Below are 26518 nucleotides of genomic sequence, written 5' to 3' on the forward strand. Positions count from 1 at the left end.
CTTTACAACGCACTGTTCATTTTCTTTAAATTTTATGCTGTACAAGAGAATAATTTAAATAAGAAAAATGTTGGTTGTATCGTAACGAATTCGAAGATTTTCTTAATATTGGAAAGGAGAGGGTTAAGGTACGGCCCTTTTTTCGACATCTGCATTGGCGCCAGTTCGTAGAACAGAATCTTTTTCGGCATTGCATTGGACCTTTTCCTTTTGGATCAAAAATTGATGGGACCGTGAGTGCAAAGTGAGAGTGAAAGTAATGTCCATCCCACACGCGAAAGGGCAGCGAGAGAGAGAGAGAGAGAGAGAGAGAGAGAGAGAGAGGGGGGGGGAGGGAGAGTAAGTGTGTGCATATATTATGTGTGTTTGGTGGGGAGAGTCGTATATTGCCTGAAGTGAGTACAAAAAGTGCGTAGTTAAGAGTGGGGTTACATCATTCATGTCATATCACTGGACAGTCAACGAAGTCCGATATTTTATGAGGGAATCAGCAGATTATTGTGTAAGTAACTCTTTTTATCAGGAAAACAAATGGACGGGCCTTTTTGTTACAAATATTTTTTCCTCGTTTCTACTCAAAATTAAACGACCTTTTTAGCAAACATTTCGTAAAGAATTGTTAATAATTATATTCCACAACCAACATTGTACTTTTTAGCTCCTTTCAAAAATGCAATAATTGACATTCAAATTGCAGCGGTCTCAGCTCCCAAATGTTAGGTTGATTATGCGATATGGATAAAAGTTAGATATCGGCATCGTTTTTATCATTTAGCTTATCCGAAGCAAGAGTTGTCAGATTGTTTCACTGACGCCTTTGACCATTTACTGGTTTAAAAACAACCCACACCACAGTAACTCGTGAAATTCATTGAAACTGTACATGTAAATCGAATAAATTACATTAGTTAAAGTACGCCACTAAGATTATCTGCTTTATTATAGCAACCTATAGATAGTTCGAAGATGGCGTCACTCAGGTCTTTGTTATTGTTTTTTGCCATCCGCGTTTATGAGTAATGCTCATTGAACTGTATTAACCCGACTATAAACGTTCATGGATATACACAGTTTTGTGTGTTGGTCCGTTATACTTCCGGATGGCAATGTTATAAGCTTCTTAGCCAAGCGCATACTATCTATACAGTCCGAAAAAAGCGGCCAAAAAGCGGCCAACTAAGCAAAGAACAGGGAAACGATGACCGATCTACTTCCTCGGAGTCCGTCATAGGTTCTGAACTTAAAAGCCATGGGCGGGGCCGATTCTTGGAACCAGTTCGTAACGCGGCACTAGAACTGCGTTCATTTAATTCTCAGGTGAAGACTATTTTTCTCTTTCCTCACCCATACAAAATGCTTGACCTTTTTTTCCACCGCAATATCCACTAAACGTGCTCAAAACGCTTTCCCTAGCCAACAGCAACACTTAACATCTAGGACGAGACATGTTAGGCGGTATTACGATTTTTCAGACAGAGACAGCGCTGTTAACGGCCAGGTACTCATTTTACCCCGAGTATGGTGAAAGAATGTGAGTATTGAGCCTTTTCCAAAGACTCAACTATGCGCCACTCGGGGCTCGAGCTCAGGACCTTTCAATTAAAAGTTGAATGCCAAACCACTGAACTACGTGGCCATATGATAATCCATATGAATTATCTATTTTTTTTATTTGTCCATTAGCATAAATTAATCAACACTTTCAGAATTAAAAGCTTGTGAAATGTCAAGATCTAAATTCATGAGTACCTGGCTTTAGACAGTGAAGGTATTGAAAGAATTTTAGTACCAAAATGACGTCTAAGTACTGAATGAAATGGAAATAATATGGTCCATGCGCCTGCTGAGGTAAATATATTAAAATTGCGAAGAGCCTTGAGAATGGTAAACCCGTAGAAATGTTATAAAATGTTCATATGTATTCATTTAGTGTCTGTTTTATACAATTTTAGAGCCGTACAAGAAGACCAGCTCTTGCTTTGTGCAGATCTGGAAATCACAGCGAAATCAATTTCATTACAAAACGCAACTCTTAGACAAATGTTGTTATCGATCGGATAAGTAATAATGATAAGAGGGGCAGTGTGGCTCAGCGGTACGGTCTTCGCTTCGTACCCGAAAGGTACCGAGTTCGATTACCCACTGCGCTGTGTGGCCTTGAGCAAGTCATCTCGCCCTAGCTCAATTAGCGCGCTGCACTTCGGCTAACGCCTGGGTTATTCCAGTTTTCCCTTGGAATAGACACTAGAGACAAATTTCCCCTATGGGATGAATAAAGGGATTTTTTAATATTTTTATTTATTCTAATTAATGTAATTGTTTACAAGCACTTAATTAAAACTGTGATGTTTTGAATTCTCAGGATGGTAACGAGATGGGAGTCCATAGCGTCACTCATGAGAATATCGACACGGCGGAGAAATTGCTGAAAGAGGCCACAGAACAAAAGATGAATATTGAATATCGGGGTAATGTAAGTTACGTTTTTTTTTTACGATATTCACTTACAGTTATTTGCGTCAGTATTATTTGATGAATCATTACAAATACTAAGTTTACAGAAGGAATCGATATATCGTGCAAATACTGTAGTACTCTGTAGAAAAACCACGTATTTACATTTTTGGCCAAAATGATCATATATATCGATAATTAAAATGAATGATCGATATTTGAAGGAAGAATTTTCTGGCCAATATTTTAAATATGTTTGTTTTCAGAATAGAGAACAAATATATTGGAATTTCCAACATATTCACGACAGTACATTCTATTCACAATTATTCATTGAATCATGTAATAAACTACATGTAACTCAATATCAATCTCATATACGGCATAATTTCGCACAACAGCTAACATTTTTTCACACTCGCTTTTAAAAGATTACTGTCTTTAGGGTAGACTGATTCAAATTGAATTATATAGGAGTAAGGTAATAGTTGTAAAGTGTCTTCCCAAGGACTCAGCACGAGAGTCAGATTTCACTATCACTGTTATTCGCACTTAGGTATGATGGACGAATATCAGAGATAAAAGGCATTCAAACAATTGGACACTGAGACGATTACATCACTTAAAATGCAAACATGTTCGAGAACAAATTGCGTTCAAAATAGTTTATCATGAAATATTATTTTTAAATATTTCAGGTACCTTCCAGTGACGTTGTGGGCTGGAGAAGCCCGAATCTTAAGACAGCTGGAGATGATCAACCTCGCATTCTCAAAGAACTCGGTTACATCTATGATAATTCGTTATCATATGCCAGGGATCTCAACTATCCGTTTCCATTCACATTGGATTATGGCTACCCATATCCTTGTGCGATTGGACCATGTCCTGGGACATACTCCAAGCATGAAGGCTTCTGGGAAATAATGATTCACAGCCTCACTGATCCTAAAACGAGCACTCCATGCGGTTATGTCGACGGCTGCCGACCAGAATCTGAAGATGACGCTTTGGAATATCTTTGGTCAAACTTCCTTCAAACATACGAAAACGAAAAAGCACCTTTTGGGTTAAATATGCATGCGGCGTGGTTTGCTTACCCTGGATATTTACCGGCAATGAAACGGTTCATAGATCGCCTGCTGACAAAAGATGATGTCTTCATTGTAAACGTTGAGAAAATGATATCTTGGATGAAGCACCCGACACCGCTGTCTGATATTGACAATTTTGAACCTTGGGGTTGTTCTACGAGATATGTGAAGAGATCAAACAACGGATATATTCCACAACATTCTTTATATCAGACCAATATTCAAAGAACGACAAAATCACAACAATTTCATCCAAAAATATCAGTTACGACAAAGACAACGACAACAACAATGATGACAACACCAGCTACCTCACCAAAAGTCCAAAGCATCTGGAACAGGTATATACCGCAAGGAAATATCAATCGAGGAAAACCAAGACCAAACACACAAGGAGAAACGCGTTGCATTCAAGAAAATAATTGCCATTTTCCTAAATGTGTTTGTCGATCCAGATCACCTCCCCTTGGCATTTCTCTCCGAGACGTACCTAAGATAATCTATCTCGCTATAAATACTCCCATAGATGGCAACACTTTTAGGCCTCTCACACGACTATTGTGGCCACCAAGAGTTAATCCAAACGGAAGCCCTGTAGCAGGATCAATATTTATACCAATTTCCGGGAACTATCCCCCTTATGCAAAACAGCTCATTAACATGGGTGCTAGACTAGGTTTACGACTTGAGCCAAACAGTAATATAACTGCTTACAATATCAATCAACTAAGGAAAGAGCTATCAGCCTATTATGGCATTAAAGTGTCTAAAACCGGTACTGAATCTCTAGGTAAAATCTTTCAAGCATTCCAAAGGCTTAATGACACTTATGACAGTTTCATTGTGAAGGAAGGCGGTGGGTTTTCATGGCCGAATACATTAGATTTTGGAATTTCGTCCACAGAGTGCTCGCCCTTTACAGGTGGATGTTCGTCACATAGATATCCCGGTTTGTGGGAAGTGGGATTACCTCCCATGAACAATCTACCAAGCAGTGAAATAGATACATTCCGCTTTCTGAAATTTAATTTTGATCGACATTACTTTACAAACAAATCTCCATTTGGAATTAACATTGATCAAAATTGGCTGCTTGGACCACAGGGTCGAGATAGAGTTAGAGGTTTGAATGTTTTCCTTGATTTTATTAGGAAACAACCAAATGTGTACGTGTTCTCAATCGATCAGATGTTATCATGGATAGGACTGTCAACCAAATATCGGCAGACCTAGTCCATCTAGGAAGTATTTTAGTGTAGCAGCTGTTGTCTATTATTCGTTTGAAGTCTCAAAATCACAGTCATAGTACAGAAATGAAAAAATTTGATCACTTTAAATAAGGTTTTCAAACGAACTATTAAAGAATTAAGTACCATAATAATTTACGAATTTACATTACGTTGACATAGTTTAGGGGCTGGTCATACCGTCTGACGACAAACGATGGTGGAATAATATTAGAATTTATAGAATCACATTCGATTAACTGACACGGGAGAGCTGTAAAAAAGTGTATTCTTTACGGACATAAAAAAAGAGACAGATTTTTGTTGGAAAAATGAATTTCTGAAAAAAGTAATAATCATAATGAATGTTCAGTCGAATGCGGAAAGATAAGACGTATTTAAAGTACTTTACTTATTTAAAAAACCCGAGTCAATTTAGGCTAGTTTCATGATCGACATTTTACGGTATGGTAAACTACTTAAGAAACATATTTTATATTTACGTGAAACATCTAGTTCACTGAGTATGATGCAAAAGTGGGTATTATTTCTTTCTTTTCAACATATTATCACAATTATCATCGCCGTTGTCAATATCTTCTTCATCATCTCCATTAAGTGCCATCATCATCATCATCATCATCATCATCATCATCATCATCATCATCATCATCATCATCATCATCATCATCATCACCGTCGTCATCACATCATCATCATTATAATCATCATCATCATCATCAGTATCATCGTAATTTCACTTATATTGCTACCATACTGATAAGACTGCCATTCATATGTTTTTGTCAATCATGAGATCATAATATAATCGCCCATTACACCTGCATTTTACCCTTAGTGTTGTACTGTCGTATCCCCAAGTCCTTGTCTAGCTCAGCTTTAGTATACTAACTTTGGGAATAAACGAAAAAAATATAGTTTAAAGAGAAGCAATGAATTTTGATTTGATTATTTGATGTTATGTCATGACTATATCACCACAAAGTAAAACTGGACTGCCTGGAAGTATTGAACAAATAGTAGTACGAAAACTTGATCTAAACAAAATTATATTATTCACGATGTAAAAGGTCAGTAAGAACACCCAATCGGTCAAATCGGGCACAATCGGACGCAATTGGCCACAATCGGACGCAATCGGGCACAATCGGACAAAATCGGGCTCATTCAGCCTTATTCCGATGAAACACATGTTAAGATGGAAGAAGTTCTCGACTGTAAAAAGCATTGAACAAAAATTACAAAAATAGTGTCGAAAAGTACTTTGCGATATTTGTTTTGTTTGTTTTTAAGGGTTTTATGGTGCTTGCAACACATTTAGGTTATATCAGCGCCAGTAAAAAAAGGAAGAAAATGAGATAGTGAAATTCTAGAATTACAATTAAAGCACCCAAGAAAAGGTAAGACAAAGGGGAACTGGGAACAAATAGGGATCAGATATAGATTCCAAGAGCATACCATCAATGTACTTAGTCTGAAATCACCTATAAGTCTCATCCGGACACAAGCACAAGATCCAACAAAGAGGAATACACTCTTCTTCTTCTTCTTCTTCGTCTTGTGGAAACCTCCAATATTGTCGAGGATCACTCCACAGTTTGTAGTGTTTTACATTTTAAACTTGCTAAAACTCTGCACATAATACTAAAACCACATAGATTAAAAAGTCACGTTGTGAACTCCAGCAATCGCGTGAAGGCATGTTGGCAACCGTTTTCAGCCACTTCAGCTGGGAGGCTATTCCATAGTCGGGCAGTGGAAGGGAAAAACGAATACATGTGGGCGTCTGTTTTTGATGTTGGGATGGTTACTCTTGCTGTGTGTCCCCTCGTATTTCTTGTGCCGATATCTTTGATGTCGTTTGGAAGTTTAAGGCACGAATTTTTGTAGTAGATCTTGTGGAACAATTTAAGTTTATCTATCTTTCTTCTCTTTTCCAGAGGTTCAAGGCCAATCCGTTGTGATATTTCAGACGCACTTGAGAAAGGATCGAATGTGTTTGTGATGCGTCTTGCTGTTTTTCTTTGGATGTTTTCTAAGGTGTCGATGTTTTTCTTTGTATATGGGTCCCAAATTGAGCTGCCATACTCCAAAACTGGTCTAACAATAGTTTTAAAAGCAAGGGTTTGAGTTGTGATTGGGCATCTTTTTAAATTGCGGGTGATGTAAGCGCTTGTTTGATTTGCCTTTGAAGCAAGGTGACATATGTGGTCATTCCATTTGAGGTTTTTAGCAAACTCGATGCCAAGGTATTTTGCTGTCTTTACATGTTCCAGGTTTTGACCATGAAGTTGGTATTCAAATGTTATAGGTGCTTTCTTATTTGTGATGGTTAGAACATTGCACTTTGATACGTTAAATTCCATTTGATTTATTGTTTCCCAGTCTTGTAATTTAGCTAGATCGTCATTTAGTGTTTTGCAGTCGTCTGTTGTTTTTATCTGATTATATAATGCTGTGTCGTCAGCAAAGAGGCGCACTTTTGACCTTATACCTCGTGGAAGATCGTTTATGTACACTAAAAATAGGACGGGCCCAAGGACTGAGCCCTGAGGTACGCCCGGTGTCACCATCCCGATAGTGGAAGTCTCGCCGTCGACAAGAACTTGTTGGGTGCGATTGTCCAGAAAAGTTGCAATCCATTGTAAGGTTTTGTTCCTGATACCAACGTCATACAATTTCTGGATTAACCGATGGTGAGGGACCTTGTCGAAGGCCTTGGCACTCAAATGCTTACATTTCATTATACTTTAAAAATAACATATACAATAATACATAACAGAGAGATGATTTACAAGGATAAAAATATCATCTCCCATAACAATAACTATGCATTTGACTGTTTCCCTCCCAGCAAGGGCTCCGGCCAGGCTCAGGACAAAACCAAGTAGTTTCATAACAAGACAAAGATAGAAAGCAAATTGGAAAACAGCTATAAGGCGATAGAAGACACGGTAAATTACCTTCCTGTCCACTGTGGAGGTCGAGAACCCCACCCAGTACTTTGCGATAGACTAGCGCTCTACCCAAAGGATAAAGATCTGAACAAGTGTGTATGAAAGGTGCCCGAAAAAACAAGAAAGAAAAAGTGTAGAAAAAAAACCATCCCAAAAAATCAGTCTACCTTGACTACCGGTCCGACGTGCTACCATTACACGTTTAACAGCAATTTTTGTAGAGAGTATTTTTTTTTAAAAATTAAACAAAACATGGGCTGAATAGAGCAATATAATATTTTACAAGTGTTCATAGCGCTTAACAAAGACGCTCAAGCCAAAACTAGAACGAGCCATGACGCCTCTATAATTTTTTAACAATATAAAAGGCTATTAATCAGTCAGTAGCCCTTGTACAAATAAGCGTAGTGAAAAATTGTAAGCAATGAGCCTTTTTAAAGGGAATCTGATTTTTTTCGCCAACCTGCACGTCGTGAGCAGTACCAACCCACGTATTATTTCTTTTTTAAATAGCGCTTTGAGGTTCCACGAAAGGGGCTCTAGAAATATGCATATTATTATTATTATTATTATTATTATTATTATTATTATTATTATTATTATTATTATTATTATTATTATTATTATTATTATTATTATTATTATTATTATTATTATTATTATTATTATTATTATTATTATTATTATTATTATTATTATTAGTATTATTATTATTAATTTGACACAGGTAGAGACATGTGGAAGGCATGAACTGATACACAATCTGCAAGACTTGACCTTATTGGCTTTCCGTGGCAGTTAGTTCAAGGGGCGTAATAAAAATAAATTGTATACATTTATGAAGTACCCATGATTACTCCTCTTGAATTCGAAAGGCTCATTGAATGAAAGAATTTTTACCTTCTGGCTTCAGTCGCGTGATTTTAAACTGGATGATAATCTCAACAATCAATAGAAATAAGTCACCCATTGTGTTAAACTGGTATTATACCGGAGTAACCAAAAGCAAAAAAATAATGATTTAAGGTCTAAGATTTGATGTTAAAGTAAGCTAAAACATTTTATTATGAAGAACGAATGCAGTTTATTTTTAAAAAACTTGAGCAGTTTTATGGAGCAATATCCACTAAAAGTGCTCAAAGCGCTTTACACGTGGTTAAAGGCCAACAGTAACACAACATTCAGGCCGAGACATAACGTCAATTAGGCGATGCTACATTATTTATTATACGTCAGGGACAACGCTGTCATCGGCCAGGTTCTCATCTTACACGTGAATACTGTGAGAAATATGAGTAAAAAGCCTTTTCCAATGACTCAACTATGCGCCACAGATCGGGATGGAACCATGGACGCTCCGTCGTTTTAGCTTTTCTTTCAATTTTTCAGCAAATTGTTTACTCCGAATTAATGGTGAATGTGTGAGTGTGGTGGGTGGGGGAGGGGATGGGTTACATGAGTAAATTTGACACCAACATTAAGGCCGATTCCGTCGAATACTGGCAAAGTATTTCTTAAACAGCACAGAAAAAGTTTTGAAAACAAAGCAGTGAGTGGGTAGCTGGGTCTGGTAGATCTGGCGGAAAGTACTTTTTATAGACTAGCGCTTTATTCAAATGGAATTATTGTTATTGTACGTTTGACGCTACACAAACCGGGATAAACATTTTTATATGATCACTGATCTACTCTTATTTTTTCGTGAATTGAAATACAGTAACTGAGACGCGATAATCATTTAACAACTGATACATAAATATAATAAGGAAAACTAAACACATGAGAAATGATAACGTAACTTTATTATCTTTCGATTAATCATTTTTTTAAACACAGTTTCAAATAATTTATATTTATCACAATATCCAATCTTTATTTACAATGGAATTCATGGGATTGTTCCAATATTGGAAAGATCATCAAATTATAGTACTGTAACTTTATGTCTGTGTTGAAAATCAGTTTTACGAAGTCACCTACCGAATTGCTTCTCTCTCTCTCTCTCTCTCTCTCTCTCTCTCTCTCTCTCTCTCTCTCTCTCTCTCTCTCTCTCTCACTCACTCACTCTCTCTCTCTCTCTGTGTTGTATGTGTGTGTGTGTGTGTGTCTCACACACACACACTAACACATACAGTCACACACATAGTAACACATCCATTTGTGGAATACTTAATTTACATTTAAGTATTGGCTTTCACTTGAAAAGGAAAAATATATATACACAACGCGCGCGAACACAAAAAAAAAAAAAAAACAATATCCATACATACCCGCATACACACAAGCAAACACACACACACATTCATTCACACACACACTCTCCATTACAATAATTTATAACTTGTGAAATATTATTTTGTAAGTTTTATAACTTTGAACACTGGGGGATGAAGATGAGTTCCAATGGTATTATATAATTAATCATAATTCATGGTCGGCTGTTAACATCACCATAAGATAACACATATAATACAATCCATAAAACCAGGTCGTATTGTCCTTAGATATATTGTCGTCGAGATCAGCTTTCTGGTGTACAGTGACAAAGCGCCTGCTTTATATTGGATGAGAAAAATACTAATAAAAATGATCAATTGCTGCCAAAACGCCATCTGCTTGAGATGAGTTCTTGGAAGTCTCGGATTTTAAAGACTTTTTTAAATAAATAGGCGTCATCTCACCCTATTATACGGAGCAAAATTGTTCTGGTAATTTCATTTTTAAAAGATGTTTAGCCATTGTCCAGCAGACCTTACATTAGTGGCTGAAAGTAAAACGCAGGAAGTAGACGTGACAAAAAAAATACTTGCGCTTGAATAGCATAGAAATATGGCAGCTTATGTCGTATTGTTGTTACTTCTCTTGTTGTGAAAGTGTAAGATCAGGGAAGAAGTATAGAGGAGGAAATTTTAATTACCAAAACTAAACGAAACAAAAAATTTCTCTCTCTCTCTCTCTCTCTCTCTCTCTCTCTCTCTCTCTCTCTCTCTCCCTCCCTCTCTCTCTCTTACTATCTCTCTTTGACTGTTTCGTAGTTGGCTGAGAATGTCAGTATTCATGAGCAAAATAAAAAGAACAAGGGCAGATAGCTACATAAAATGTAATTCGACGAGAGTACCGTACCCAATGAGCATTGAGGGAGAAAGGAAAGAATCGTTTTACTTGTATAAAAACAAACTATTTATATTATGACTATTCTATAACTTCTAATTTTAAAGATAAATGAAATAAAAGGTATCCTGTTTATTATAGCAAAACAGATAGACAATATGGCCGACTGGTTAAACAATCGTTTGAGTGAATGTATTGAAATCTATATCAAGACAGTTTTTAATATGAAATGAAATGAAATATGTGCTGAGGTATAAGGAAATAGTCTTAAATCAATATAAACTAGATTTATACATTCTGTATGGTAACTAAAGTGATGCTTTAAATGAAGAAAAGTAAACAACATTGTTTTAAATTCGATAAAAAATGTCATTTTACACAATGCGTGATCATTCCTCCAATAAACACAATAAAAATAAAACGATGAGATCACAGATATAAATCAGACACACAGAAGATGAAATAAAACAATTATGTAAATCGAACAGGAACGAATACGTATATTACAGACTATTGCAATATAATAATGTGCCCTTTGACATATTATGATGGCAACGTGATCTAATATGGACGACCAATCATCATACCTCCAAAAATCACGAGTAAATAACACTGAAAAAAAAACAAGAAATAGAACCTTCATTATTAGTTACAAACACAAATGATGAGGATGTTTGGGGGTTGCCCTTTGTCGATAAAACTTGTTTTAGTGACTCATTTATTGTGTTTTGTTGGCAAAGGGGAAATTTAAAATGTCACATCATATGTCTTTGTAATTTAAATTTAAGCTTTTATTCCGTTTTATTTCATTGCCTTTCGAGTTTCAAGTAGCAACGTTTGCATTACAAAAATCAGATCAGACAAATCCGAGTAAACTGGAGATGCATTAAAATTGAACAAGTCATGGATTAAGTAGAACAAGAAAAATAATAATAAACCAATGCCCATTAAAGATACATTCTTTAATTTAGACCTATGTCAGTTAATCGAATAGAATTTTGTCCCAAGGGATGAAATGTAGTTGGCTGTTGAACAAGTGATACCAACATAAAACAGTTAACTTTGTAAAAATAGAAGTTGTGAACATGAGAGAGAAAGGGAACCTTGTTTCATAAAACATACTGTACGCATCTATATCTTCATGATTAACATTGTTAAAAATGAATATTTTTCTTTTAAAACCATTGCTGCTGAATACAATTAATGTTATGCTATGAAATAAATATGAAATTGACTCTATAAGTCCTCTCCGTATTCTATCGTATCCACTGAAAAGGTTAGTATGGTTCAGGGAAAGGAAAATCATAATACAATTTTTCGGATAATCCTGTTTTGCTCTCTTGTCTCTACAAAAGAAATGATGCGGCATATTTTTTTTCTTTCCATAAATTTTGAATTTAATGGCAAAGTTAAGGTAACATGGGGGAGGGGATTAATTAATTGAGCTTTATATAGTGCAATATCCACTAATGTGCTCAAAGCGCTTTACAAGGAATTAGATCTCAATCGAGTTAATGAAAGATAATAATTTAACCCATCTCCCATGCAAGGGTGTTGGATCTTCGTCGAAAAGCATTAACAGATTATCTACAGTTATAAAGGATTCATTGTTCATATCCTGTGATGGTATATATGTGAATATTTTCATTTCAGCAGAGGAATCTACAAGAGCGTGGACAAAACAAATAATGTCATTCTAGTTCTAAGAAAGAAAGTTGTTAACAGAGGACAGCATAGGTATATTGGTATAGGAGACAGAGAGAATTTGCCTCTTTAATTGCAGCACAAGGGCGAAAAAAAAAGGGGGGGGGGGGTTGAGACTTGAAGTCTCCTTTTTGCGAAAGTGTCATATGAACAAAATAAGAAAATTATAAAAGTTGAAAAAAATATAGTTAAGGAATGCAAGAACACAGCTTGCCAAAAGTTGACTGGATTTAGAGTTTGCCGGAATTGTCATGGACACAACAAAGGCAATAACAATAATAATATATTTCAAAGACAGGAAGTGAAAAAAACAGAATCATGACTAAAACAATAAACTCGACGTCTCTCTCTCTCTCTCTCTCTCTCTCTCTCTCTCTCTCTCTCTCTCTCTCTCTCTCTCTCTCTCTCTCTCTGTGAACATGGTGTGTAAACAACTCTTACATACTAAAACATTATAATCGGTTTTTTTAATCGTCAATGACGGGATATTTGACTGCTTTAACGGTAAGTTAGTCCTGATAACAGAAACGGATTAAAAATTAAACAACCTCAATATTTACAATATTTACAATGATGTTGTTCTCATTTGCACGAAAAATTACTTTACATTCACAAATTGATGAAGTGGTGGCAAACTATGTTACATTCAAAATAAAAATCAATGACAAATATACACGTTTGTATAATGCAATTTCAGGATTTGACATTATGCTCATTGCGCTATGAACTGTTACATTTGTCCCTTTGACTGATCACATACAAAGGAACTAATGGAATTTTAATTTAAACATCACATTTGAGTAGTCTATCAGTACCAGCAGTATTGACAATATTCTTAACTGTTTGTGTAGAAAGAAAAGTGTATTTATCCTCGTTTGTTTTGTTTTTGTTTTTAAGGGGTTTCAAGTTGCTATCCTCTATTTATGATAAGCATCAATAAAGAGACTTCATAAATGCACTGACGAACTGTTGTTTTAAATAGCCCAGAAAGAACTACTTCCATTATTTTCCAAAGGCGGTGCACTACTATTTATGATATTTATATTTTCTGGCATCTTATTTACAAAAACTGTTTCTAGTAATGGGTCTACAATTTCTTGTTAACCTATTTTTTTAAAACCTCGAGTGATCCAATTTTGCGCATTTTTCACGAAACCTTTCCACGAACAATTGAACAAATATACGTTCATTGGGTAGTTGACTTAGAAGGATAAATCAAAACAGGTAATTTGGTTTAACAAGGAATTAAAGAAAAAAAAAGAGTTAAAAGTTCGTGGAATCGGACCTAAAGTGTTTGGATCACACCTGTATCAGACTGGAAGGGTAGTTACAAATCCATTACCCAACTTGTTCTCTCAAATAATATAAATCTCTTACACATACTATCAAATTGTGACTAATGCACAGGACACGAACCAATAATGACTCCATTGTAAAACCCTAGCAATGCCCGTAATAGAGTAATTACTAATTAGAGATGACGTTTTCAAAATCCATGTATATATATTGCCTTTATCTCCAGAAAGAAAATAGTAATATAAAGGCGCAGTGATGTACTGTGACAATATTTCCACATTGTATTTTAATGGCAAGATAGAAGATCTTTGTGACTAGATGCAATTACCAGAGTGTTTTTTTATTTAATTGGTCAAGAAATTCTCTGGTTAAATACAATAAATAAAATGTAATCTTTATTAATCTTTATTACATTAATCCATCAGTCATTTTTCTCACTGCACGATGTAACCTTTTACATTATCTACATGTCCAGGACCGATGAGATGGTTCATGAAAACCCAGTTTTCAGTATGAGTATTTCCCCCTCACCAAATGGTTGAAATGAAGGATGTGATGTAAACAGGAAGGGTTTCAAGTTATAAATGACATAATTTGACGATGTAAAAATTGCTTAATCCTATTAAGATTTTATCATACTAGATAAAAACTATTCTTTGGCTCCAATTCATAATTTAAAAAAATAGTTCAACTCAAACTTGACTTGAACTAACACAACCATTATGTTAGGAAATGAAAAGCCCAACAAAACAACAACCATTAACCATTTGAGCATGACCATACACTTGAATACAAATAAAACATTGTGGTTTATTCCTATTACGTTGGATTGGACACAACAGATAGTCTGGACTGTTTCGGTTCAATTTCTAACGAAGCTTTGTACGTCTGTTCTTCATCCAGTAGTCGAGTTGGATCCAACAAATAGCTAGTTACCTGAAAAAATAGAATGTTTATAATAATGAATTTTTATAATATGATGCACTTAAATATATTTTAACCGCACTAAAACAAAACAAGTTTTTCCCCAAGAAATAATTCTAAAATAAATTTCATTTCGAAACCAGAAGTATTCATAAAATGTCTACAATGTACAAAATATGTAAAAAAATATTGTATCGACAGTCAATCTTGAGGTAACAAAAATAATATTAAAAATCAATGTCTGCATAAATGCTTGCAGAGTCATTGTGGAAAATTAAAGTTTCGTAAATATATTAGACTAGAAAATAGAAAAGAAAACAGATCATAACATTTTTAATTTTAAAAATTCAATGCCAAAATTCAAAAAGGCATTAAATAATAATCTAAGCCAGTTAAAACAATCTGCACGAGAAAAAGTAACACAATAAGTTATTTCGTGTAAGATAATTGTAATTAATTATTAAATATAAGAATTATTGTAGGGGCAGCGTGGCTCAGCGGTACGGTCTTTGCTTCGTACCGGAAGATACCGAGATCGATCACCAGCCGCTGCGCTGTGTGCAAGTCACCTCGCCCTAGCCCAATTTGCGACGCTGCACCGCAGCTGATGCCTGAGTTACTCCAGACATCCCTTGGTAGAGACCCTATAGAACAATTTCCCCTATGGGATGAATAAAGGGAATTTTATTTAATATTTTATTTATTATGGACTGCCGAATAGAACTTACCCGTTGATGATGTTCAATTTTGTAAGAGGTTTGTTGAAAGAGACGAATCTCCCGTATCACATGTGCAATCTGAAATTAAATATTAAAAAAAAAATATGCCTGTGCTTTAAAATCCACATTTTATGTATCCACCTTTTTTAATCAATTTGATCAAATGTTGAAAACAAAATTAATTGAAAGCAGAATGTTAAACACTCTCCGTTCAAAATACGTGACAGTAAATATAATGGAATAATTAAGGGTGCGAAGACTAAACGATAAGTAGTGGTGTGAGATGGTCTGAGTGCTATGATTTTTGAGAACTACTAATTAAAATGGTTGTCTAAAAAACAATAAAAAGTGCCGGGTGACGTCATTTCCGTTTCTTCTATGGGTAACAAAAAATTGATAGCCATAAAATATTTTGAGCTGGGGTTCATTCCAAGTTTCGGTAGCTTTCAGCTGATCATTACAATTTTCTGTTACCCTTTGGAAAGGATACTAGTTTACTGCAAATGATTTACTGCTAGATTTAACAGACCTGGATACTCGATTACTAATGGATGGACATTGGGTTGTAGAGAAAAGGCCTCAACCAAAGACAGGATCGATACCGGCCGGTTCCATTGTGAACTGAGTTTGGGTTTTTTTTTACCAATTAGGTTATTGAGACCCACACAGTCAACCAAACATCTTTCTGTTGGCTGGAAATGTAATTCGTTCTAAAGTACAATTAGAGTACCGATTCGATAAAAAGCCATTCAGAGAAAAATACTTATCTTACCATTCTCATCTTTGAGAAGTTGACTAGGCCCTCCTCTGTCATGTTTGGTGTGCCCTCTTCAATAAATGACAGGTCTGTGAGGTACATCCCCAGGTAAGGTATACACGGGGGATCGCATCTGATGAAAACAATAACCAGTGAGTGATGTGTGATATAATATATTATGTCGATGGAGCAGGCATTTGTATTACTTTGCGGTGAATAGCATAGAGTCATGAGGAAAACTGTTCAACAACAAAGCAAGGGACAGGAGAGAGAGAGAGAGAGAGAGAGAGAGAGAGAGAGAGAGAGAGAGAGAGAGAGAGAGAGAGAGAGAGAGAGATGCAAATATGACTCTAATTGTAGACACTACATGACATTGAATATTCATAACGTAAATCGAGGTCAGGAAACAAAAGTAATGGAGGAAAAGAGTGATGTTTGAATCTATAAAAAGCTATTATTTTCCGTTGTAATAACATTTTCAAAGTTGACCTATTAGTATGAAAATATACCCATTCTATGCAACAAACATGTCTGAGTCAGCTAAGTCAAATCAGTTGTTTACATTTTAAAAAATCCAGTAGGATCAAATAACATAAACAAAAGACATGTGTCCCTTTCTGACTGACTCTAATTGGATAAAATTAAGGAATTAGGATTTATACGCCATTAATACCTTTTACAATTAATGGTAAAATCTGATTTGATAAAAGGCATCATGGGAAATTATATTGTCTTCTAAGTTTGCCTTGAACATTATTATTAATAAATTAATATCTTAATAATTTAAAAAGGTACGTACAACGTATATTATTTGTAAGAAATACTAATTCAAGTACCTGTGTAAGGCATCCCTCATGTTTTTGAATCGTCCCTCCGATGATACAAGATTTTGTAATCTTTCAATCATTTGTTTCGTCTAAAATAAATAAAAGAATAAATAAATAATGAAAAAATTACACGTTAAAGATATCTTATTTCCATATAGAAAGACAAATAATTTCACTTTAAAAAAAAAAAAACAAGAAAGAAAATACTCTAGACATAGATTCCTGATCAGAGATTATTTTGATCTGTTAGGGGGACGTTTACAAGTCATGAATGTAAAACTTTTAAACTTCAAACATAAGTAGCTTTCCAGTCAACTTGACTCAAAGAACAAAATTAAAAAAAAATAATCATTTTAGCGGAGATGTTTTGCATTAAGGTATTCATGAAAATCAAAATATCAACGAGGCTCAAAATACATTAGTCTAAAGACGGTTGATAAAATGAATTATATTATTTGTGATTTATCAAGCTACTAGGCATAGAAAAATAGTTCGTACCGTAAAAATATTTAAAATGAGTGACTCAATTTGAAATTTAGAAAAGCACTCATTAATTTATATTACATCAGCAGTGATTAATCAAACTTTATTGAAAGAAAATGGAAAAGAAATCAACAATCTTACCTGTTTAGAGAGTTTTTCCCAAGTCTTCTTTAGTCTATACACAGAACTATTTACAAAAGCAGCACATATCTGTAGCACCCCGTTGTAGTTGTGCATGCATCGACAGATGTCAGCAATGGCCGCCCATTTTTCAATACAAGCCACCCTATCTTGCATGTTGGACCTTCCTACTATTTCAGACACTACTAGACGGCTCACCTAGGGATAAAAGGTATATATATATATATAAACTTTCGACTGTGCCACATATTAAACTTATAATTGGAGACGCATGCAATGCGTCTAATTCAATTCCCACTCGGTTCAGTTCAGTTTTGGCTAATCTATTCATTATTATATAATATTAGCCAAGTCAAACTTTTGCCAATATGAGTCATTTTAATCGGTTGTTATTTTAGGGATGAGTTTTCTGTCCAAAATTTTTAAAAACGTTCTTTTTTTCATTGTACGACAGAATTGCCATTTTATCTTTTTCTTCTTCTTCTTCTTCTTCTTCTTCTTCAACATTGTAGATTCATTCAATCTATTGTGAAGTACTATGGGGCTAAGGCATAAAATAGCGAATGCAATTTGAATCAATTAAAAATACAAAATCACACAATCATAATGTTCATCTCAAGTATCTATGTAGCGAATGGAATTGTTTGATGAATATAAAACGTAAATTGTGTGACAATAAAAAAGCATGCGACAAGTAGGTTTCAAACAAGAGACCTAATCAGTTTTGTTTACCTCGTTGAATCTTTTGCTAACCAACAAAACATGTTGAGCTTTATGGCATTTGTCTGGTTTCATCCAAGCTTGACTTAATAATTCTCTGTGAAAGAAAATGAATTTAATTAGTATATTATAAGACAGCTAGAATAAGTCTAGAAAGTGAAGATAATAGTCAATAATAATAAAAAATAGTAAATCAGTTCATACGAAAAAAAAAGGGAAAAGACCCAACAATATGAATTGTTTTTAAAAAGGTATCCATGATGAAATCAGTTCTTTACAACTTACTCGCTGCGAATGGCCATAAATATCTGATGGTCTAAGTAGGTCAACTGTTCAGCTATATCTAATGCGGATAGGGAGTCCAGATTGTCTTTCGATGTTGTCTGTAAAGAAATTAAGAGAGAGAGAGAGAGAGAGAGAGAGAGAGAGAGAGAGAGAGAGAGAGATAATGATTATTCGTGAAATCATGTGATTATCTCATCATCCTATTCATGCCGTTATCATAGTAGTGGTTTCACTTACGAACAAACGGTCAATACAGGTAAACATTATTCTCTACCTTCGAACTCTTCAAGGATTTGAGTATACAAGTGATAAAACAAGATATGAGGGTATATATTTTTAATGATTTATAGAATGGCATTTCAATTTTCTTTAAATTTTTACAAGGCAAAATATCAGCTTTATAAATTGTTAATTATTATATCATTATGTTAACAACGTATAATAGGAATCCCTACATTCATCTTCTTCTTCTTCTTCTTCTTCTTCTTCTTCTTCTTCTTCTTCTTCTTCTTCTTCTTCTTCTTCTTCTTCTTCTTCTTCTTCTTCTTCAACATTGTAGATTAATTCAATCTATTGTGAAGTACTATGGGGATAAGGCATAAAATAGCGAATGCAATTTGAATCAATTAAAAATACAAAATCACACAATCATAATGTTCATTTCACTATGTAGCGAATTGAATTTTAATCAATGTCAAGTATTAGCTACTCCGTATCACTACCATTCATTCAAAAATCATCTTGACCATTGTATGAAAGTTTTCTTACAAAAACTACAAACAGAAAACATTTTTGACAGAATATTTAAAAGTATGCACTCACCGTGGGTATTGCAAGAAGCTGGTTGAGATCCACCCGTTTTTCAGGGGATGGCTCTTTGCTGATTGTGCGGAGTATTGATGCGGCGGCTTTGTGCTCGGCAGGTAGGAGGTTCGTATTGACCACCATCTCCTCCAGGAGGTCGATCACCTGAGATTTTAGCTCGGGATCTGATTCAAAGTCCTGATATTAAACATAAAAGACAAATGATCACAATCAGTGAATATATTGATAAAGAAACAACCAACAGGGAACTTCAATATTTTAGATTAACACTGTCTACTCACAAAGCAAAATGTCTTTTAAAAAATAATATTTGTAAATATTAAACAAATATTTTCTAAGGATAAGGAATGATTCATTATTTATTTTTAATCATTGCCAAACCGAATAATTGGCAATTCATTTATTTTGTACTGAGCAGTGATAAAAAGATTTAGAACTTCTTGAGAGGCTTTGCGGTCTTGTGATGCGCATGTGACACTGAATTGCCTTCAGACCTGTAGGGCTCTGGTTCAAGTCCCGCTTTGGGCGCCGCAGCGTTGAGTCGTAGGAAAAAGCTCTCTACTCATATTCTGTAACCGTGTAAAATGATTACTTGGCCTTTAACAGCGTTGATTCTGTCGACAAAATGGTAATAGTACCATACAGGCGTCATGTTCCATTCAAGATGTTAAGTGTTGCTGTTGGCTTTGAGCATAATTAATGGATATTGCGCAATATAATAGCTCAAATTTAACCTCAAGTTTAGATGGTTTGGGTATCATTATGGGTATTCTGTCTTGGCGAAGAGATGGTAACTTTCCATGAAGCCAGGTCAGTATTCCGACACCGCCATTATCTCCGTTTTATTTCTGTCCTAGTTCAATACAATGTATCCTTAGAAATAATCTTACAATAACACAAGAGTGTATTCTCTCTACTTAATATTTCAAATTAATAATACTGAATAAAATATACCAATTGTGGCAGGTTTATTCCGATCAGAACTCGTTTATTATACACATACTGAATACATGATACTGCATGTTTTTGAATCAATTAAAAATTATGCTTGGCAGCTAATTTTTCTGAGATTTACGTATGGTTATTTTCATAATTACTCTATATAAAATCTGTACAGTTTTTATTAAATTTTGAAAAGTTTTCAATACTTTTGTAGTCTATAAATGTTAATGTTAAATTAACATATGTACATGGATATAGTTGGTTTCATTATATTCTACGATATGTAAACTGATGTCTGTAAATGTTTAAAACTCAGATCACGTAGTTATGTACCTTTGTAAGAGGCATTTAAATAAAAGATGAACACGATACTGCTTACATCATTGCCATCATTAACCTTTTGATTTCAGAAGGGAAAAACCTGGGGTTTAATTTTGCTGGAGAATGACAGTTTTCTAATTCTTAAAAAAAGATATCTTCGGGTACATATCAAGTATATAGACTCCAGTCAAAAAGTTTTTTGTCATTGACATGATGCTTTAAGATAAGATAAGATAAGATAAGATATGATAAGATATGATAAGATAAGATAAGATAAGATAAGATAAGATAAACTTTATTGATGCAAAGAGGAAAGAATACATGACATGTTATACAAAAAATAGTTGTATCAAATAATAACAAACAGCTTCAGTTATAAAAGAGCAAGAAATATAGAGCAGAAGGATATCAAGAGCCAGCTTGTTTTATTTGCGTTCAGTTGGACATAAATTTGTAGATACGTGTATTTGGAAAGTATAGCAGTGATTCTTTGATTAATACTATCAGCTCGCCAGTAATTTTATTTTGGTGATGTCATATTTTCAAAGGTCAAGAGTTATTTAGGCCTTTCCTGGCGAATGACCATAATAATATTTCTCTGATCAATAACATCAACAATAATAATGATGATGGTAATGATAATAATAATAATAATAATAATAATAATAATAATAATAATAATAATAATAATAATAATAATAATAATAATATTAATAATATTAATGATAATAATAATAATAATAATAATAATAATAATAATAATAAATAATAATAATAATGATGATGATGATGGTGATAATAATAATAATAATAATAATAATAATAATAATAATAATAATAATAATAATAATAATAATAATAAAATACTAATGTTAATATTATTATTATTATTATTATTATTATTATTATTATTATTATTATTATTATTATTATTATTATTATTATTATATTAATAATAATAATAATAATAATAATAATAATAATAGTAATAATAATAATAATAATACAAATAATGATAATAATAATAAATAATAATAATAATAATAATAATAATAATAATAATAATAATAATAATAATAATAATAATAATAATAATAATGTCTCCAATGTTTTAAAGAGTAATATGAAATTTCAGACTTAGGTATATATTTATATATACCGAATAGTATAGTTTGAGTGCGAATATGCTTTAAAAACCTTTAAACTCTCTGGGTAACTTCCATGCATAGATACACATTTCCAAAGTTATATTAACAACATTCATTGTTAATTTGACAATATTCGGTATGTATAATCACTCTTTCAAATCAGTGAATATCTAACACATAAGTGACATATTCAAAAGATTTGTAGCAGAATTCTACCCATTACCACTCATTTGACATCATGTACACCTTGGTTCATTCGAGTTTCAATTAATATACAAAATACTAATCAACATCAAATGGCATGGTGTATTATTCATCGAAGCATTCTTAATTAAATAATATTTGTTTTGTCCCAAACTTTAATATAAGTTTCATCAACATTGATGCATAAACCTAAAAGTAAACGTAACGAACACCCAAATTACACACTTTGAGTTGCTATGCATCGGAAAAAGAGGAAAACTTCGACGCAAATCGTCAGTAACGCTTATTGCTACCACGATTCCCCATCATTGCCCGGACACGTCTCCCCATAGAGTTGATCAAGGGGCTTATGTCATTTTGCTATGATTCAACAATGTTCCAAAGCTCGCAAGCATTCCTTGCTTAGTACTGGGGATCTCAGAGATGTTCAATAAGAATGGGGTCTGTATCATTATTTGTATAATTCCTTCTTTTGCGTCATTTCTGAAATCGAAATATCAAGTTGTCTCACAAAATATGTCCTATCAGCGCTGTGATTGACTTTTTACAATATAACTAAGCATGCAAGTGGTTTAATAAATTCTCTTTTACGTCATATAAAATTCTTGACTATAGCACGTAGATGGGGCATTTGTAAACAGTGTTGTATCAGGAAATTCAGTGCCTCAACTTTTCTTACACTAAAGCCACCTTAAAAATCGTATTACTCTAGTCTTAAAGTTGTGTCTATGTTAAGCCCTCTACAAAAATTATCTCGATCGAATCAGATGAGAATGATTAAAGTTCGATATCCCCACTACTTTACTGGCATACTATTGAATATGTGTGTGTATGTATGTGAGTGTGTGTGTGTGTGTGTGTATGTGCATGTGTGTTTGGCAATAAGTAGAGCTTATGACACAAGAACAAAATTACAAACTCAAGTTTGAGTCACGAATTGTTAGATTTTGCGACCCTCATCCTTGAATTGTTCTCTTTAGCTGTTGCTAACCTTTGAGAAAATGAAGGATTCATAAATCTATTTCTATTGGTTCCGTGCATAAAAATGAAAACAATTATCAAATTTAAAGTTTGAATAAATGAAAAATATGATTTGATTTGTGTATCAAATTTCCAGTTTGAAGTAAACAATTAATAGGTAAATTAATGACACAAAACATTTCAATGGGAAACAATCGAATTCATGCTTTACATTAACAATGAAAATAAGACGGTATTTTCCAGAGTTTTGATATTATTATAAGGTGTATTGTAAATACTGATAGACACAAAACAATACTGCATTTTTTTAAAAAGTGGAAACAAGCCGGAAATCAAAATCAAATGTGCTAAGCTGTTTTAAACAGAAAAAAAAATTGAAGCCAAGAGGTTAACACTAAGATAAAGTAAGAAAGAGAAGAAAATATTTGAACATCAGATAACAATGCATTTAAAAAACCAAAACAAAAATGTACGGAAATCAGTCTGAGATGTCTTCCTTAAGTAATATTCATTATTTCAGGAAACAGCCATGCCATTTTTCTCATGATGAAAGTTTCGTGGTAAGTGAGGCCAAAAGATTGTCTTTCTTAATAATCAAAATCACGTTTAATAGTATAGTTGAGTTAGAATTTGTTGTAATTCTCATTGTGCACCTTAAGGGATAACATTAAATTATCAAATACTGTATCCACGGCAGAAAGAGAAAAATATTGTTGAATAAGGCAAATAATTTCGTTTATACATATATATGTATATAAATATATATATATATATATATATATATATATATATATTATATATATATATATATATATAATATATATATATATATATATGGCGTGTATGTCTGTGTTTGTATATGTGTTAACGCTTTTGCTAAAACTTAATCTTTAATTCAATGCTGACCCGACTCCTTGTCAGAACTCTTATCAGTCAGTTATTGACTAACCTAAAAAGAAAAAAAAATGTATTGAAATACACGATCGTATTGACTTAATACCAAAAAGGATTAAACAAAGAGTCGGCTAAGCATTTTAAAACAAAATAATGGTAAAGAGACAAGAACCACCGTGTCCAAGGCAAATTTAAGAAGATAAGCCTTATATATAGTGACGAAAGTAAAGGGCAAAGTAATATGTATCCATCATAACTTTGTTAAGATACATCATAAATAATCAGTCGAATCAAAACATATTTATTATTTGATCTTCTATTTTGAATATGCTTTAGATAATGTATGATTTATTCTAAGTTACTCAATATAACATTCTTTTCTCAAACATATCAATATATAGAATCGTTTCTTTGAAGGTATCATAAATGTATAGTCGCTTTGAGCACATTTAGTGTATTATATAATTGCTCAAGCTCTTGTCAGTATCGCATATTAATAAATTATGGAAGCACCAAATTGTAATGCAAAGGTATCTAGTTAACTGGATTTACAAAGACATTAGTTTTCACCCCCATATAAAACAGTTGAACGATTAGTTTTAAAAAATGCTTGGACGAAGAGGATAAAATTTAAGAAATGAGATAATGACGTATCATTATAGGTTATTGAAACTGGTAGGTAGTTTGAAAAAATGTGTGAAAATATCTGAAAAGCTATTAGTTTATTAAAAAGAAAAAAAAGAAAGGAAATTTGAATGCTGAGTAGTAATTGTATTGAGAAAATTTTGAGAAACCGATAAAGTATTTACCTTATAGTGAGTAAAAATCCAGTTTTTCATTATTTTAATGACCCTCATTGTTCGTGCAGAACCGATATTGAAGTTAGAATTGGATTGACCTACACATAAAAGAAATAAACATTAGGCACAACTACCATTAAATGGCTACAGCTCTCCAGACAATTGGTCAGAGACATGCTATTTCAATTATGACTCATAATACATATTGCACAGGTATATCTAGCGGTAACGGAGGAGGAAAATAAATGGCCAAAAGATATGTGGCCTAAACACAAAGCAGAGTTTACAAACTTGTCATCATTGGAATCATCCAGTCTAATTGGAATACCTTGAGATGTTTTCAAGTCCCGGATTAATTTTAAATTCCAGGAAAACGAATGACTGGAGGTTTTTTTTTTTCAATTGTTTAAACTTAAAATTTGAATTTAAACGTTTCAGATACATTTTTAGATCTAACTTGAAAAAAAAATTAATTATAATTAATTGTAATAACATCTGTCCTTTGATTCCACTTCAATTGCGTCAAGGCAAAAATTGAGGCAAATTTTAAAATCATTTCCGTTTTGATTTAGTTCTTACTGCATGTATCTTTTAAATTATGCAATCCAGATAAATCAAGCACATTATTTTGCTTGGATAGGCATGGCAGCATAATTCTAAATAAGAACGTTAAAACTTAAAAGTCAATCAATTAACTTAATTCCTGATTTCAGGTTTTCAAACGATGCAAGCAGCACAGTAGGGTTGCATCACACAAAAATGAAAAAAGTAATCAATACACATCAATTCTCAAAACAAATAGATTTACAACTACACATTTTAGGCTTATAAAATTATGCTGGTCAAGAGACAATGGCTAATCTTTAACCAGTTTGGATTTTAAAATTTTCAACGTGAGTAGTATTTGTTGTTGCCATTAAAATCTATGCCATCTAAATAGAAAGGAATAAACATGAAGGAAATGGAAGAAGGGTTAGCATGCTTTGACATGTTTTTATAGTGTTCAATAACCAATGTATATGAACAGATTACAATATATAAAGGCGCTGTTTATCTCGGGTTGTCAGTTGACAAAAGCCTCTTAGGAAACATGACATAACTAATGACTGGAAAAAACACCAACTGAGAAAGAAAATTGAAATGAACAATATGGAAAAAAGGTTAAAATGGAAGATGGAATAACGATGAAGGAAGAAATTGGACAAGGGTTAATAAGGACTACAATAATTAGAGGTTATTTGGTTGCCAACACAGGAGAGACTAGTCCAAGACAGCAGAGGGTCAACACATCCACAGGCGTTTGGTCCTCTTACCTGTTGATGTTTTGATACCCAATGTTTGAGCACATTGAGTACACGCATTGTTGCTGCAGTGATGATGACGGACTCTCGTTTTTTTTGGACGGGACGAGCATCTAAAGTACCTGCATGCCGTCAAGTTATTTAGAGTAAAACGGAACCTTTAGCATGGGCGGGAAACGCTTTTTATTCAAAATGATCGAACAAAGAAAATCTATGTCTTATGACCCAAATTGGTGAATAGTGTATCTGAAACCTGTGGGGATCTGATTTGATTTAATCTGTTTCTTATACACGGTTCAAAGGCATTACATGAATATCAACTCATTACAATTCTTTGATAACAAACTATCAAAACATCGTTCTTTGCCATAAAAATAAAAATA

General features: G+C 33.5%; 2 protein-coding genes across 15 annotated transcripts in view; one reads left to right on the forward strand and one right to left on the reverse strand.

Annotated features, from left to right (window-relative positions):
* LOC144966306 (uncharacterized) overlaps window positions 1–5724 on the forward strand; it is an 11897-nt gene extending 6173 nt beyond the window's left edge. The window contains exons 4-5 of the mRNA XM_078902542.1: window positions 2363–2473; window positions 3153–5724. Coding sequence (XP_078758668.1) covers window positions 2363–2473; window positions 3153–4781 — 1740 coding nt within the window. The 3' untranslated portion in view covers window positions 4782–5724. The remainder of the gene's footprint in view (window positions 1–2362; window positions 2474–3152) is intronic.
* Window positions 5725–9536: 3812 nt separating this feature from the next.
* LOC144966304 (ras-specific guanine nucleotide-releasing factor 2-like) overlaps window positions 9537–26518 on the reverse strand; it is a 376265-nt gene continuing 359283 nt past the window's right edge. For 10 of the 14 annotated variants that reach the window (XM_078902535.1, XM_078902534.1, XM_078902532.1 and 7 more), the window contains 9 exons: window positions 26148–26257; window positions 19542–19721; window positions 18720–18817; window positions 18447–18531; window positions 17715–17912; window positions 17100–17179; window positions 16279–16396; window positions 15516–15584; window positions 9537–14799 (listed from right to left, as the gene is read on the reverse strand). In XM_078902535.1, coding sequence (XP_078758661.1) covers window positions 14683–14799; window positions 15516–15584; window positions 16279–16396; window positions 17100–17179; window positions 17715–17912; window positions 18447–18531; window positions 18720–18817; window positions 19542–19721; window positions 26148–26257 — 1055 coding nt within the window. In that variant the 3' untranslated portion in view covers window positions 9537–14682. Of the gene's footprint in view, window positions 14800–15515; window positions 15585–16278; window positions 16397–17099; window positions 17180–17714; window positions 17913–18446; window positions 18532–18719; window positions 18818–19541; window positions 19722–24843; window positions 24933–26147; window positions 26258–26518 lie in introns of those variants that run through there. The other 4 variants (XM_078902540.1, XM_078902537.1, XM_078902531.1 and 1 more) reach the window with 2 other exon arrangements.

Source organism: Berghia stephanieae, chromosome 2, assembly GCF_034508935.2.
Source record: "Berghia stephanieae isolate SIO BIC M18660-M18661 chromosome 2, UCSD_Bste_1.3, whole genome shotgun sequence".
Lineage (NCBI taxonomy): Eukaryota > Metazoa > Mollusca > Gastropoda > Nudibranchia > Aeolidiidae > Berghia > Berghia stephanieae.